General features: G+C 48.2%; 1 protein-coding gene across 2 annotated transcripts in view; it reads right to left on the bottom strand.

Annotated features, from left to right (window-relative positions):
* The window catches only part of tgfbr1b (transforming growth factor, beta receptor 1 b), a 112,144-nt gene that overhangs the window by 38,071 nt on the left and 58,344 nt on the right, over positions 1–15,729 (bottom strand). For both annotated transcript variants that reach the window (XM_085993348.1, XM_085993349.1), the window contains exons 4-5: positions 8,629–8,859; positions 212–379 (exon numbers count right to left, since the gene is read on the bottom strand). In XM_085993348.1, coding sequence (XP_085849474.1) covers positions 212–379; positions 8,629–8,859 — 399 coding nt within the window. The remainder of the gene's footprint in view (positions 1–211; positions 380–8,628; positions 8,860–15,729) is intronic.

Here is a 15,729-nt window from a genome sequence, read left to right as displayed (position 1 = left end):
CGTGCATTATGGTTTTAATCCTCTTATTCAACAATGGCAATTCTGGTAGTATTTCAAATACACAAAATAATTATTGATGTCCTTTTTAAAAAAACACTTCATTTTTTTTCTACTTGTGTTTTTAAAACAGAAGGGATTATTTGATCTTGGAAATCCTAATCCTATTGTGTATGGCAGAAAATTTGTAACAAATGCAAGTTCACATCCTCACCTTGTGTACCAACAATCTCCATATGCAAATGTGCAAGTCCACTGGCTGTGGAAAGTGCCAGTTTAATCATCCCTTCCACAGTAACGGTGTACCTGTTCAAGTAGTCAAACAGGGAGCCATGTTCATGATAATCTGATACCAGCCACAGCTGTGTCCAGGTCCCATTGTCTGAAGACAGAAGAAAATGTTAGTATATCTAAACACAGCACACCAAGGTACTTGCATGCCTGTGTAAATAGGCAGAATTTGACCGATGTGCAAAATATGCACTTAAACTGTGGTTTATACAGGACTAAAACATTTCAAAAAGCAAAGTACAGGTAAAGAATGTAATTTAGCTTATTCTTCCATAAAAGAATATGGCCCACCTCATCACTTCATCCAACTGTCTTGAATGATTCCAGAGTTTTTGCTTCCACTATGGAGCTATTGGCCATTCTTTGCATGAAGCACTTCCTGTCAACAGTTCTTGGCTTGTCTTTTATCAATTTGTAACCATGTCCCCTAGTTCTGGTCAGGTTTAAATTTAAAATGTTTCTTCATTTATTTTTCCCATTCTACTTGCTATTTTATATATTTCTATTAAGACACTGCGCCACCCCCCCTCCAGCCGCTTTCTTTTAAGGCGCAAGAGTTTTCCAAGTCTATCCTCATAAGCAGCCCTGACACTAGGTTTCATGGCCCTTCCCACTACCTCCAGAGCTTGGTTATTTCCCTTGTGTTTTGGTGACTGGAACTGAACATAATACTCACAGCATGGCCTAACCAGAGCACTATACAGCTTCAGCAAGACTGCCTTAGACAAGTAGTCTACTAATTTGTCAATACAGCTCAACATTCTGTTTGTTTTACTGATTGCTGCACTACAATGACTGGGCACGATAGTGTTGAATGTATACTACTAGGTCTCTTTCAACCTTTAGCCAGTTCATCACCACTCATTAAGTGAGCCTCACATTCTTCCAATGTTTAATACCCAGCCATTGTTCTGCTCACCTAATTTTGTCTAAGTCCTGCTGTAGCATATTGACTGCATCATTAGACTCTACTTTGCCACAGACCTCTCCCCATTAGTATCATCTGCAAAATTTACACCAAATGGCTTCTAGTTTGGTCCAGGCCATTTATGTAGATTGGGAACTGTAATAACTGTGGTAAACCACTGTTAACCCTGTACATGTCTGTGTGGTAAACCACTGTTAACTCTGTACAAGTCCAGGCATGTCTCAGCCCCTGGCTCCACCCCTAAGCCCAGGTATAAAGGTGACTCACCACCCTTCCCCCGGGAGCTCTTAGGATGGATCCACTAGCAGAGGCATGCTCCAGTTCTTAGTCAATAAAAGCCTACTTCGTATAAGTTCAACTCGTAGTCATTGGTGTTGTTGATAGTGCATCAATTTTATTGACTAATTTTCGACATGGAGCAAATCTTGAAGCCGGAACGTTTAGACCTGGATCCTCAAGCAGCAGATGCTGCCAATAACTTTGAACACTGGCTGAGCTGTTTCGAAGCCTTCCTGGAGGCCTCCAGCACTACCGTCACTACAGATGACGCGAAACGGCTTGTCTTGAACTCACGGGTGAGCCACCGAGTCTACTCGATTATCCGAGACGCCACAACTTACGCGGCCGCCATCGCGACGCTAAAGGAACAATACGTGAGGCCTGTTAACGAGGTCTACGCCAGACACCTCCTGGCTACCCGAAAACAGCGCCCCGGGGAATCGGGCGCCGAATATTTACTGGCACTGAGAGTCCTCGGCCGGGCCTGTAATTGCAAAGCGGTGACGGCCAAGGAATGCACGGAAGACCTGATCCGAGACGCCTACGTAGCCGGCATCAGGTCCAACTATACTCGGCAGAGGCTGCTGGAACAGAGGGGGCTCGACCTACAGAAGACGGCGGCCCTCGCTAACTCGTTAGACGTGGCCCTCCAGAACATGGACGCCTACCCCCCTGACCGGATGGCCACGTGGATGTCACGGGAGCAGCCATCTTGGGACCCGGTAAGGCCACAAGCCGCCAGCAGCCCAACTACAGCTGCAATGACCAGAGGCCAGAAATGCTACTTCTGCGGCCAGGCCAAGCACCCCAGACAGCAATGCCCAGCAAAGGACGCGACCTGCTCCAAATGCGGCAAGAAAGGCCACTACGCGAGAGTGTGCAGGGCGAAATCGACCCCCAATTCCAGCAGCGCCGCGTGTGAACCGTGCAGGCCGCCATTTTAGACCCCACCAACCACGTGTGAGCCGCCATTTTGGGCACCACCAGCCGCGGGGTAGCCGCCATCTTGGACACCATTTCGGGACCAGGCCCCCGGCGCGGGCGAATACTACAACGACCCACCGACCTCGACGATGGCCTCCATCACCCTGGACCAATCTAGGCCCCATCAACTAGCCAGGTCCATGATGAACGTAAAGGTAAATGGCCATGCCACAAATTGCCTTTTCGAATGCGGAAGCACGGAGAGCTTCATCCACCCCGACACGGTGCGACGCTACTCCCTATCGGTTATGACCACACGCCACCAGGTCTTTATGGCCTCAAAGTCCCATACGGCGGATGTCGGCGGCTACTGTGTAGCGACTCTGACAGTGAACGGCGTGGAGTACAGAGATTTTAAATTCCTCGTCCTGCCACAGCTCTGCGCTCCCGTACTGCTAGGATTAGACTTCCAGTGCCATCTGGAGAGCGTCACGATGGCATATGGCGGGCCCCTGCCCCCACTTAGTCTGCAGCTGGCAGAATTTAAACACGGCGCCGCGCAAAGTATGCAGCCTGTCCAACCTGAAGGTCAAACCCCCCCGTTGTTCGCTAACCTCGCCAAAGACTGCAAGCCAATTGCTACTAAAAGCAGGCGGTACAGTGCCGGGGATAGGAGCTTTATTAAATCAGAAGTAGAAAGACTCCAAAGGGAAGGGATTATCGAGGGCAGCACCAGCCCATGGCGAGCCCAAGTGGTGGTAGTGAAGACCGGCGAAAAACAGCGCCTGGTTATTGATTACAGCCAGACGATCAATCGATACACGCAATTAGACGCATACCCACTTCCCCGCATATCTGACATGGTCAACCAGATAGCACAATACCGGGTATTCTCGACGATTGATCTGAAGTCAGCATACCACCAGCTCCCCATCAGGCCTGAGGACCGCCAGTACACGGCCTTCGAGGCTGACGGTCGCCTCTACCACTTCCTCCGAGTCCCCTTCGGCGTCACCAACGGGGTCTCGGTCTTCCAAAGGGAGATGGACCGGATGGTTGACCAGAACGCGCTGCAGGCCACCTTCCCCTATCTAGACAACGTCACCATCTGCGGCCATGACCGGCAGGACCACGACGCCAACCTAGAAAAATTCCTCCGTACGGCCCAACGGCTGAATCTGACATCCAACAGAGAAAAATGTATGTTCCGCACCGCGCGCCTCGCTATGCTTGGCTGCGTGGTGGAAAACGGAGTCATCGGCCCCGACCCCGACCGAATGTGCCCCCTCCTGGAACTACCCCCCCCCCCCCACTGCCTAAAAGCCCTGAAGAGATGCCTAGGGTTCTTCTCTTACTACGCCCAGTGGGTGCCCAACTATGCGGACAAAGCCCGGCCCCTCATCAAGTCAACCTCCTTCCCCCTGACGGCAGAGGCCCGTGCGGCCTTCACCCTCATAAAAGAGGACATTGCGAAGGCCACAATGCACGCAGTGGATGAGTCCATCCCTTTCCAAGTGGAGAGCGATGCATCCGACTTCGCCCTAGCCGCAACCCTTAACCAGGCGGGGAGACCCGTGGCCTTCTTTTCACGGACCCTCCAGGGCCCCGAAATTCGACACTCCTCAGTCGAGAAGGAGGCCCAGGCGATAGTGGAGGCTGTACGGCACTGGAGGCATTACCTGGCCGGTAAACGTTTCACCCTGCTCACTGACCAACGGTCAGTAGCATTTATGTTTAACAACAGACAAAGGGGGAAAATCAAAAATGATAAGATATTGCGGTGGAGGATCGAGTTATCCACCTACAACTATGATATCTTATACCGGCCCGGGAAACTTAATGAGCCCCCAGACGCCCTATCCCGTGGGACATGTGCCAACGCACAAGTCGATAGGCTACGGACCCTCCACAACGATCTCTGCCACCCGGGGGTCACCAGGTTCTTCCACTTTATTAAAGCTCGCAACCTGCCTTACTCCATCGAGGAGGTCCGGACCATGACCAGGAACTGCCAGGTCTGCGCCGAATGCAAACCGCATTTTTATAGGCCAGACAGGGCACACCTGATTAAAGCCACCCGCCCCTTCGAACGTCTCAGCGTTGATTTCAAGGGGCCCCTTCCCTCCTCTGACCGCAACACGTACTTCCTCAATATTATTGACGAGTACTCCCGTTTCCCCTTCGCCATCCCCTGCCCGGACATGACCAGCGCCACAGTCATCAGGTGCCTCAACGACCTGTTCGCCATATTTGGCTTCCCCAATTACATCCACAGTGACAGGGGCTCGTCGTTCATGAGCGACGAGCTGCGCCAGTACCTGCTCGAGAAGGGCATAGCCACGAGTAGGACTACCAGCTACAACCCCCGGGGTAACGGACAGGTAGAGAGGGAGAACGCAACGGTGTGGAAGACCGCCATGCTCGCCCTAAAATCCAAGGGCCTCCCAATCTCCCGCTGGCAAGATGTCCTCCCCGATGCGCTCCACTCCATACGATCACTGCTCTGTACTGCCACAAACGCCACCCCTCACGAGAAGATGTTTGTCTTCCCCAGGAAATCCACCTCGGGGACATCACTACCGCCATGGCTGACGTCTCCGGGACCCGTCCTGCTCAGGAAACACGTGAGGAGCCATAAGACGGATCCCCTGGTCGAAAAGGTTCACCTCCTCCACGCCAACCCACAGTACGCCTACGTGGCATATCCTGACGGGCGGGAGGACACAGTCTCAATTCGAGACCTCGCACCCTCAGGTACCACCCGAAACACCATCGATCACCATCCACTACCTCCACCCACCACCACTACCCACGACGCACCACCGGGGTGTCTACCACGAACTGACGACATGCCGGTGCCATCCCTACCCTGAGAGGACGACACGCCAGTGCTCCGTCCCACGCGAGAAGCGGCCGCGGGCAAAGAACCGCCGCAACCGGCACCACGAAGATCATTACGGCAGACAAGACCCCCGGAGAGACTTTCGTATACAAACTTTTGAAACACTTCACCCCACCGGACTCTTTTTTAAACGAGGGGTGAATGTGGTAAACCACTGTTAACCCTGTACATGTCTGTGTGGTAAACCACTGTTAACTCTGTACAAGTCCAGGCATGTCTCAGCCCCTGGCTCCACCCCTAAGCCCGGGTATAAAGGTGACTCACCACCCTTCCCCCAGGAGCTCTTAGGATGGATCCACTAGCAGAGGCATGCTCCAGTTCTTAGTCAATAAAAGCCTACTTCGTATAAGTTCAACTCGTAGTCTTTGGTGTTGTTGATAGTGCATCAATAACCTAATCCCTAAACTCTTCGCTCAGTACCTGCTGCTTCTCCACTTAGTCAATTCATTATTCCCATGGATACCACTTCTAAACCTTCTGTATGAGCACCTGCATGTGGAACTTTTAATGAAATTTTTCTGAAAGTCTATATCCATTACCTTATAGAACTATCCACAATCAACATAGGAAGTCAAAAAATATTGGGCCAGGCAGGAATTCCCACTTCGGAAACTGTGCTCGGTTATTTTCAGACAGGTAATCCTCAAAATTTTGCTCCTAATGATCAATGTTAACTGGCAAAAGATTATCAATGGAAGACTAATGGGTTTGTGGTTATGCAGATTTGCTGCAACACTTTAAAAAAAAACTAGGATCCCACTAGACTGCCTCATGATGACACTCAACATTGTCATTTTCATTTCTAATCTCATTTAGCACCCTTGGGTGTAGAACATCCAACCCCAAGATTGTTTTAAAATTGAGTCCTCCGAGTCTGCCTAGGACCTCATCACAGTGATGTTGAAATTGTTACATTTAATTTTAGAACTTTCTATTGTGAATGGCATATAATGTAATTGGTGCCTTCACTGGAGAAAATGTTCAAGAAGAAGCCATTTAGTACGACAACTAATTTTAGTTCATCCTCAGTGTCAATTCGGTTGTATCCTTATAAAGATCAGTCTCTTACTATTAATAGTTTATCGTTGGACTGTACACAGCTGTGCTCATTTCTATTTGACTTTTTTTTGACGGTTCTTCCCCAGTGACTTCCCTCACCATTCCCTGAACAGACTTTGCAGTTTCATTTTCTTATTTATTTTACTTTGTATTTAATTTGAATGTAGCATTCAAAGTTATAAGCAAATGTAGAGTACAGTCCACCAAGTTTCATGAGTGCATGATAAACATGCTTTGCGCTCTTAAATATTTATCCCTCAATCAAATCACGAAGAGATTATCTGGTCATTATCACATTGCTGTTTGTGGGAGCTTGCTGTGCACAAATTGGCTGCCGCATTTCCTACATTGCAACAGCGACTACACTTCAAAAAGGTACTTGATTGGCTGTGAAGCACTTTGAGACATCCGATGATCATGAAAGGCACTATATAAATGCAAGTCTTTCTTTTTCTTGGGGGAATAAATCTAATTTAGGTAATCTGGTCAGGCACAAAATTCGAGCCTGTCTGCAACAGCCCAAGCTGTGCCTGTTAACAAGTTATGCTGATTAGACCAAGTTGAGACCAAATCTTTACAATCAAAGTTTACAGCAATTGAACAAGTAGAATTCTGTGGGATTCACAGACTTTTACTGCGGCTTTTCGGATGACATTCCACAATTCCGTCTGTTTACAATAAGAGCTACTGGTTTACAGTGACTAAATAAATCAGTTGTTGTTTTTAATTACATAGGATGCCAGGATTTTTACCCAATAGCTTGGATATTGCACTCCTCGATTCCATTTTTTTCCCCTCAAAGATCAGCTCAGCTTCTGATCATTTTGATTGTTATAATAAATGGCAAGAGGAAAAAAACAACTCATGCTACAATCTAGTGTCCTACATACAACGATTCAAAAAAATCACAGGAGCAGACAAACACAAGTACAAATGTGAAAATTTTTAAATGATTGTAGTTCAATCCTCATCATAGTTCTTTACTATAGGTTAAGCATACAAGGCTTTAAAATACCCATGTTCCTGCCCAAGCTTTACATTTACTGTATTATTAGAATTGTACTGCTAGATTCAGAAAGTTATACAAGTTACAGTTTGAGGTTTTTTGGACTGGGAGGGGGAAGGGGCAGAACAAACAAGTCTTCCCAAATTTGCAAATACAAATTGCCATGTTATCCTTAAAAGGAGAAATTATTCCTTATAATGAATATCTCAATGTACGGGGCTGACCACAGTCTTAGAATAAAAAATTTGAATTTGACTTTAATATAACGTGTACTGAATTAAACCTCGATATTAATTTTGGTACGAAGATATAAGCTAAAATGGTACAATTTTAAAGGGGGTGCATGTACAGAAGTCTTTAAAGGTGGCAGGACAAGTTGAGAAACCATACAGGATACTTGGATGTTTAAAGAGAGGCATAGAGTACAACAGCAAGGAAGTTATGCTAAACCTTTATAACACACTGGAGAGACTCCAGCTGGAGTATTGCGGCCAATTCTGGGCACTACACTTTAGGAAGGATGTCAGGGGTTAGAGAGTGCAGAGGAGATTCAGTAACATGGAGACACTGGAGAAATTGTGATTGTTCTCCTTAGAAGGTTAAGGGGAGATTTGATAGGTGTTCAAAAACCACATAGGGTTTTGATGACGTAAATAAAGAGAAACTGTTTCCAGTAGCAGAAGGGTCGGAAACCAGAGGACACAGATTTAAGGCAAAAGAATCAGAAGCAACATGAGGAGAAAAATATTGCGCAGCATATTATGAATATCTGGAATGTACTGCCTGAAAAGGTGGTGGAAGCAGATTCATTAATAACTTTCAAATGGGAATTGGATAAATACTTGAATTGGGAAAATTTGCAGGGCTATGCAGAAAGAGTGGGGGGGGGGGGGGGGGGGAAGTCTGACTAATTGGATAGCTCTTTCAAATAGCCGGCACGGGCACAATGGGCCAAATGGCCTCCTTCTGTGCTGTATTAAAAAAATTGGCCATCCATTCACTTGCTCTTGGTCCAGTCCAAATCTTCAGCCATCATCTGCTCTTACACGACACTACAGAATGTTGGGATGCATAGCAAGCAGTATAATATAGGTTTATCAAGTTAAAATACAAACTCTCTCAAATTACTGACTTGAAATTCCATGGAAGAGTAAACCACCACAGCTACAGAAAAATTATGGGCAATGTACTAACACAGTAACTCAGTACCGGCACAGCGAATGAAAATAAGTAGTTTGTCACCTTTGTTATCTGCTGCAATAAACCCAAGAATATTTTCATGGCGCAACATCACAGTCTGGTAAATTTCCGCTTCACGAAACCATGACCTTTCTTCACGAGAAGAGAAAATCTTTACTGCAACTTCTTCACCCCGCCACTTCCCCCGCCAAACCTCTCCAAACCGGCCTTTACCTATACTTTCTTGCAGTATAATTGTTCTTGCAATTGTCCTTTGCACAAGTAAAGGCAGTCCTGAAATATTAAGCGGAATAATCAGTTAGTAATTAGGTGACAACACAATAGACTGAGCAACTTTCCCATCCAGATCTTTCATTTGTTTTTTCAAACTAGCTCACTAACTAACATTGAACTAATAAAACTTCTCTCCCTTATTCCTTACAGTTCACCCAACTTTGATGCAATGGGATCAATGTTAAATAATAGTTTTCAGTATTGTGAAACAAATGCTATAGTTCATCAAAATACACTGCACAGATACAGAAGGCTGGTGTACGTTTAATTTAAAAATGTACTTAAAAGCTCAAGTTCAAAATATGCAGTATTTAGAGGATTACTGAATTATTAGTTGTACAAGTTTTTGAAATGTTCACTTCCCACCAGATGGTTGCTTGCCCTGTTTAAATGAAAGTGTTTTAATTTCAAACAATGCATGCCGATTCCTTTAACAATGAGGTGACAAAGTATCAGTGCTCTCCTACCATAATTGTGGCCACCCCTCGATCCCACCATCTCCTTGGCCTATCTACTCTCATGGGCTTGTTCACTAATAAAACCATCTCTGACCACTTGGTTCCATCCGTCACCCCCCAAATCTTCCAATCCCTTCTTCTGCACCCATCCATGGAAAAAACCTCCAAGTTTCTACTAACAGCTACACTTTCAAATTCCCAACGTCTCAGCCTTTGGTCTTCCATTCACCTCTATACTTTGGCAACTGTCAGTTCAAGCACTACCTAACCAACATCTTTGATGCCCTTGTCCCCAGCAAACTTTCAGTTTCCCATTCTGATCTTTCCCCAGGCTATCGTCACCATTTTCACTCAATCGAGTCCAAGGTGCCTGACCCTGAACATTGCCATCCATCACCAGATCTGGCAAGACCACAATGGGTAGAGGAACTTAAGAAATCAAATGTGAGCAGAGTTCCAGTCATGGAAAAGAGCACAGTAAAAACACAGAATAAGCTGGGTTGGGAGGTGAAGAAATAGCCATGATTCAGAGAAATACACGATACCATGAACAGATTTCTATTATTATTAATAAAAGACATACTAAGTTTAAAAGACACAAGTCTCAGCAGACAAGGCTGTAAACAGAATACAGGCTTCTGAGATAAAGATCAGTTAATAACAAAGTTGTAAACAGGCTTTGAAATGGAAAAGGGATATTGACCAAGAAACTAAGACCCTATTGAAAAGCAAAGACTTGCTTCCGAAAGGTCTAGAGTTTGGAGGTAACACAATGAAAATGCCCAGTTTAAGTGTTAAGAGCTAACACGTTAGAACAGAAACACAAACATTAAAAAAGAGGCATGTGCCTTTGTAAAAGAATCAAATAAGACAGGAAACACGATTAAATATGCAACCAATTGAGATAGCTAGAAACGCATGAAACATTCAGTTGAAGTGTCTTTAATTTATATACATACAAGTAAAAACCATACCAACAAGGACACTTTGAAGGTATGACTTCAATAGAGACAGCAAGCAATTGCATTGTGTTTGTATTGAACATGGAGCAGTAAGGAAAGACACAGGCCTAGAAATTGGGTTCTGGTCTTGCCAGGGCTGTAGCGCCAGAAAGTTTGCGCCAGCGGTAATGCGGCAGCGCCCGACGAAAATTCGGGTGCGCCGGGCCCAGACGGCGGCGGGCGCTAAAACCCTCCTTTAGCGCCTCAAAACGGGCGTGAACTTGGGTTTCCCGGCGCTAATCCCCCGCTGCGGCACCCGATGTGGTGCGGCAGGCGGGGGAACTGCAGGCCTCCTCCTCCTGTTAAGGAGGAGCTGCCTGCAGCCGACAACTGTCCGGCGGATTGACCCGACATCTGAGCCCGGCACCTCGGGGAAGTGCCGGGCTCGCATGAGACACTGATCAGGGCCGCGGGGGGGGGAATGCAGGAGTCCGGGAAGGGAGGTGCGGGCAGGCGGCCGCCGGGAACGCGGCCAGCCGCCGCTCCACCTTTATGCGCCGGCGCACACTGGGGGAAGACTCTGTTGCCAGGCGGGCGCAACTGAATTTCGGCTTGGGGCCGGGTTACCACGGCAACCGGGACGCTGCGCACACCGATGACGTCATCGGTGCCGGCGCAGCGCTACCGGTCTACCGCCGCGGAAGGGCCCCAGGCAATTTAGGAACCGGCGCCAATTGCAGCGCTAGGCCCTCTAGCGCCGCAAAATCGGTGCTAAGGGCACTGAATTTCTAGGCCACAATGTCTGGTAAAAACCAGTAAAACCAATATTAAGAATTGAATGGAAAGCATTTTGTAAGAATGACATCAAACAAAAAACATTGCTGTCATTGTTTTTATGATGGCTTTTGGAACACCTAAAAAGGTAGAGAAATAATTATGCATGCAATAGTTGAATTGATAGCAAGATAAAAAGCATTCGAAAGAGGTATCAATAAAGACATCAGCAGAGAACATCAAAGAAGAAACCACTGCCAAAAGGGTATAAAAATAAGACCTTTTTTAACAGAAGTCAGAACATGCTGAATGGGCAGGGCGTTTCTCAACTTTCCAGAGGCATCTCTGCAAGTCTTTAACTGAGTCTCAGGAAGTCAGTTTGATTTTGGTGGATGTTCTGGATTTAGAAATAAGAAATGTAACGAAGTAAAGATTTGAGAATAAGGATCTCTGAGAAATAAGAAATGTAAGCTAATTGTATTTTGAATTGTTAATGTTGCGACTGATTCAACAGCTGTTAACTGAATGTCGGCTCTTAAAATAAAACTGTATGGGGGAAAAATTCGGTATCGCCCCATTTGGGGCGACATTATTGTCAGTGCGCAAAGTTTAGTGCCTGGTGCTAATTATCACTTCTGACAGCAAACTTGGCTTTTATCGCCCCTGGAGGTGATTGGAGCGCTAAATCAGGTGCTACACACCTTTCTTAAGGCGCTAAAGCCGAGGAGGGAGGCGCTACCTCAGAGGGCGGGTGCAGCGCTGGTCCCGTCAGTTAGCGATGGAACACAGACACACTGGCGCCGGTCAGTTCTTAAAGGGGAGGGTTGATCTTGCTCTGCAGCCATACCCTACTCATTGGAGCCTTGAATCTCAGCCTGGGCAGACCTGTGGCTAAATCCTGCAGCCAAGGACCATGGAGAGGGCCAGGGAGCGAGCAGTGCTTCTGTGAGCGGGCCTTGGAGGCTCTGGTTGGCGCGGTGGAGCGCAGAAGATCTATTCTGTACCCAGAGAGTGGCAGGAGGCCTTTGCCACGCGAGTACAGAAGAGTGTGAAGGGAGGTGGCTCAGAGAGTCTCAAGCAGCATGGTGCCTAGGAACCCTCTCCAATGTAGGAAAAAGTTCAATGACCTCACTCGGGTTGTCAGGGTGAGTGCCTTTTTTTCAAAACCTCTCCATCCCTCCATCTCAACCTCACTTTATGGCCAGATGGTCTTAAAAGCCTCAATGCCCAACACTCAACCAACACCTATGGCCCTTTCATCAAACACACACGCACATTCCACACTTTGCATACAGTAAGGGCTATTCAACTATGGCAGGCATTTCAGGCAAGACCATGGCTGTATATTTACTCAGATGCCGTCCTTTTTCCTGCAGGCCAAGCTGTCTCATAATAGGAGACAGCAGCAACGGACCGGTGGAGGGCGGCCTCAGCTGCAACCCCTCAGCGATCTTGAGGTGCACGTCCAGAGGATTGTGGCAAGCCGGGTGATTGGTCCAGTCACCACTGGCGACGCCGACCCCGTTCTGGACAGCAATGGTAAGGTCATCACCTTTTTGTCCTCTCTCCTTCCACTTGTTCCTCGCAATACCAGCCTTTGACACTTTCAATCCAAATTACTAAATCGCTGCTCTCATGCCTCCCTTGCTGCCACCCTGTCCTCACGCTAAAGCCACTCTTGTACCTCCCTGCTTTCAGATGGTGATTCACCAGGTGAGGAGACAGGCCCTCAAGCTGCCAGTGGGAGTGAAGCTGAAGGCGAGGAGGAAGAGGAAGCCGGAGCATCAGCACCACCCTCTCCTGAGGAAACCCATGCCCACACTGGGAACACGCCTTCCCTGGAGGGGAGCAGGGGGGAAGAGTCTGATGAGGGTGAAGCTCCAGGACCCAACAGGCTGCAGCAACGCGATGGGGGTAGGGAAGCTCGGGGGCCTTCTCCCCGGAGTATGCCATCGAGTCCTGCTGCACTGGACGCAGAGGAGGAGCGGGTCCTCGCTGAAATGAGCGCCGGCACACTGAGCTCATGGCTGCAGTGGCAAGGGTGCCCAAATCCATTGAATTACTGGCAAGGAGTGTGGAGCACTTCGGCGTAGCACAGGCGGCTGCCACGCAAATGCTTAGTGCTGCAATGCAGTCAGTGGCTGGTTTCATGCAGACGCAGATTGAGGCCACGCGAGCACGGACTGCTGCCACCCTCGCTGGATCGGGCACATTTCCCCGGGGCTCTCACTGCACCGCAGCAGGTCAGCAATCTGTGCTCCATCAGATTGCTCCGGATGCTGAAGTGCTGCTCCGTGGAAGTGCCAGTCGAGCAGGGAGTTGCTGTCCTCTCTCAAGTCCTGCTGCCACCACTGGCACTTCTCCACTGCAGTTGCCACCGCCTGTAGGACAGACTGCTGCCGCCCATGCAGAGTTGGTGCAGTCAGCAGCCAGGCCCTCCAGGTCCAGGTCGTCCTTCAAGGGCATCTGCAGTCTCAGGTTGTGACAATCAGCAGCCTTCCCCAGCCTTGCTCCAGCCACTGGGGTCCCATTACAGAGGAGCTGCAGGGTGGGAAGGGGGGAATTTCACAAGGGAAGGAGATCACCCTCGAAGGGCAAACAGTAGGAGGTGTGACTAAATATTTTTCATTGTTTTATTAAAGGCCGAGGTTCGTGGTCAAATTTGTGTTACTGTTTTGGACATTTGTCTCCAGGTTGTGAGAGCCAGGTATGTTAATGACTTTTTTTTTTGTGTTTCTTTCTATTAGTTTGTCCTGCGGAAATGAGATACAGAGTTTGTCAAATAAAGAAGTTTCTGTATTGAAAATGTACATGTTTGGTCTTTGCAATCATTGTTGCCTTGACCGGCTTAGGGGTTGCAGGATGGTTTCATTCAGGTTGTTTGAATGGCAGAAGCCATTTCCTCAGAGGGGGCCTAGAAGCATCTTGCTATGAGCCTTTGCTGGACGACCCTTCCACTTTGTACATTGTGTGTCTCCCTCCCGTCTTGGTGCTGCTGATCATCATCCTCCTCTTCCTCCTCTGCTGATGCTCCAATGCCTGGTGGCATTGGCTGGGTCCTGAGAATTGCAAGGTTATGCAGCACACAACAACGAAGTGGGAGACTCGCTCAGGCGAGTACTTCAGGGCTCCTCCAGAATGGTCCAGACAGCGGAACCGTTGCTTGAGCACGCTGATTGTGTGCTCAACGATGTTCCGAGTAGCTTGATGGCTCTCGTTGTATCGCAGCTCAGCAGGGGTGTTGGGCGTACGGAGCGGTGTCATCAGCCAGGTGCACAGAGGATATCCCTTGTCCCCGAGAAGCCAACCTCCTGGGTGATGCGGTGCCTGGAAAAGGTCTGCCACAGAAGTCTGGCGCAGGATGAAGGCATCGTGGCTGCTGCCAGGAAAGTGGGCATTGACAGCGAGTATCAGCTGTCTGTGGTCACAGACCAACTGAACGTTTAAGGAATGGAAGTCCTTTCGGTTGCGGAAATCCTCGGCATTCTCTTGCGACGCCCGCAAAGCCACATGCGTGCAGTCAATGGCGCCCTGTACCATGGGGAAGCCCGCTATCATCGCAAAGCCCGTTGCGCGTTCTTGCTGCTTGTCCAGGGTCATGGGGAAAGAGATGTACTCTCGTCTCCTTTTAAAGAGGGCATTTGTGACTTGACGGATGCAGCAATGCACCGCGAACTGGGAGATATTGGCGATGTCCCCAGTAGTTGATTGAAATGAGCCGGTGGCATAAAAGTTGAGAGCCACTGTTATCTTCACTGCCACCGACAGACGTCTTGCTCCTTAGTTGAGGCTGCAGATCTGGCTGAAGGAGGTGGCAGAGCTCAGTGACCACCTCCTTGCTGAAGCGCAGCCTTCGCAAACACTGCTCCTCAGACATATTAATGTAGGAAAACTGTTGGCAAAAAACCCTGGGAGGGTAAGGTCTCCTGTACAGAGGCCTGTTGGCCCTCCTCCGTCTGGCTATGATTGCCACTCTCTCTCTGCGTCTCTGTGCCCTCCGAATGTGACGAGAAGGACGACGTTCCCATCCATTGCAGCCCCCATAGTATCTAGGCAATCAAAGTTATGAAGGTCAAAAACCAAAGTACCTGCAAAGTTATGGTCAGAAGCCAAAACTACCTCAGACAGCATTGACTTTAAGCGTCTTATGGAATTCGGCTTTCTCTAACTTAAGTTAAGGGGGAACATCTGGGAATACGCCTGCTCTGCGGTAGCCCAAAAGGGCTAGGACTGTAATTATCCCTTCAGGGAGATGGACAATATGCTCTGTACAGGGAGTTTAAACTTGTAGCTTAAACTTTTAGATGTAGAGTCAGTTTACACACGTACGCTGACGACACCTGTATCTACCTCACTACTGCCTCTGTGTTGTCAGACTGCTCATCTGACAGATTTGGATGAGTCGCAATTTCTTCCAGCTAAACAATGGAAGACTAAAGTCATCGCCTTCAGTTCCTGCCACAAACTTTGTACCCTCTCCTGCATCTCCTTCCTAGTCACTGTTTTCAGTCTGAACCAGACTGTTCGCAACCTCTATCTTATTCAACCCAGAGCTGAGCTTCCATGCCCATGTCTTCACAATTACAAAGGCTGCCAAACTTCCACCCTGTAACCACCTCTCTCTACCCTACCTCAGCCCACCTACCAATGAAACTCTCATCCAAGATTTCTCACCTCCAGACTTGACTATTCCAATG

The sequence above is a fragment of the Somniosus microcephalus genome, chromosome 7 (assembly GCF_052327205.1).
Source record: "Somniosus microcephalus isolate GS21.2 chromosome 7, FLI_Smic_1.0, whole genome shotgun sequence".
In the NCBI taxonomy this organism is placed as follows: domain Eukaryota; kingdom Metazoa; phylum Chordata; class Chondrichthyes; order Squaliformes; family Somniosidae; genus Somniosus; species Somniosus microcephalus.
Note: the sequence above shows the minus strand (reverse complement) of the source record. Positions and strands in the feature narration are given on the sequence as shown.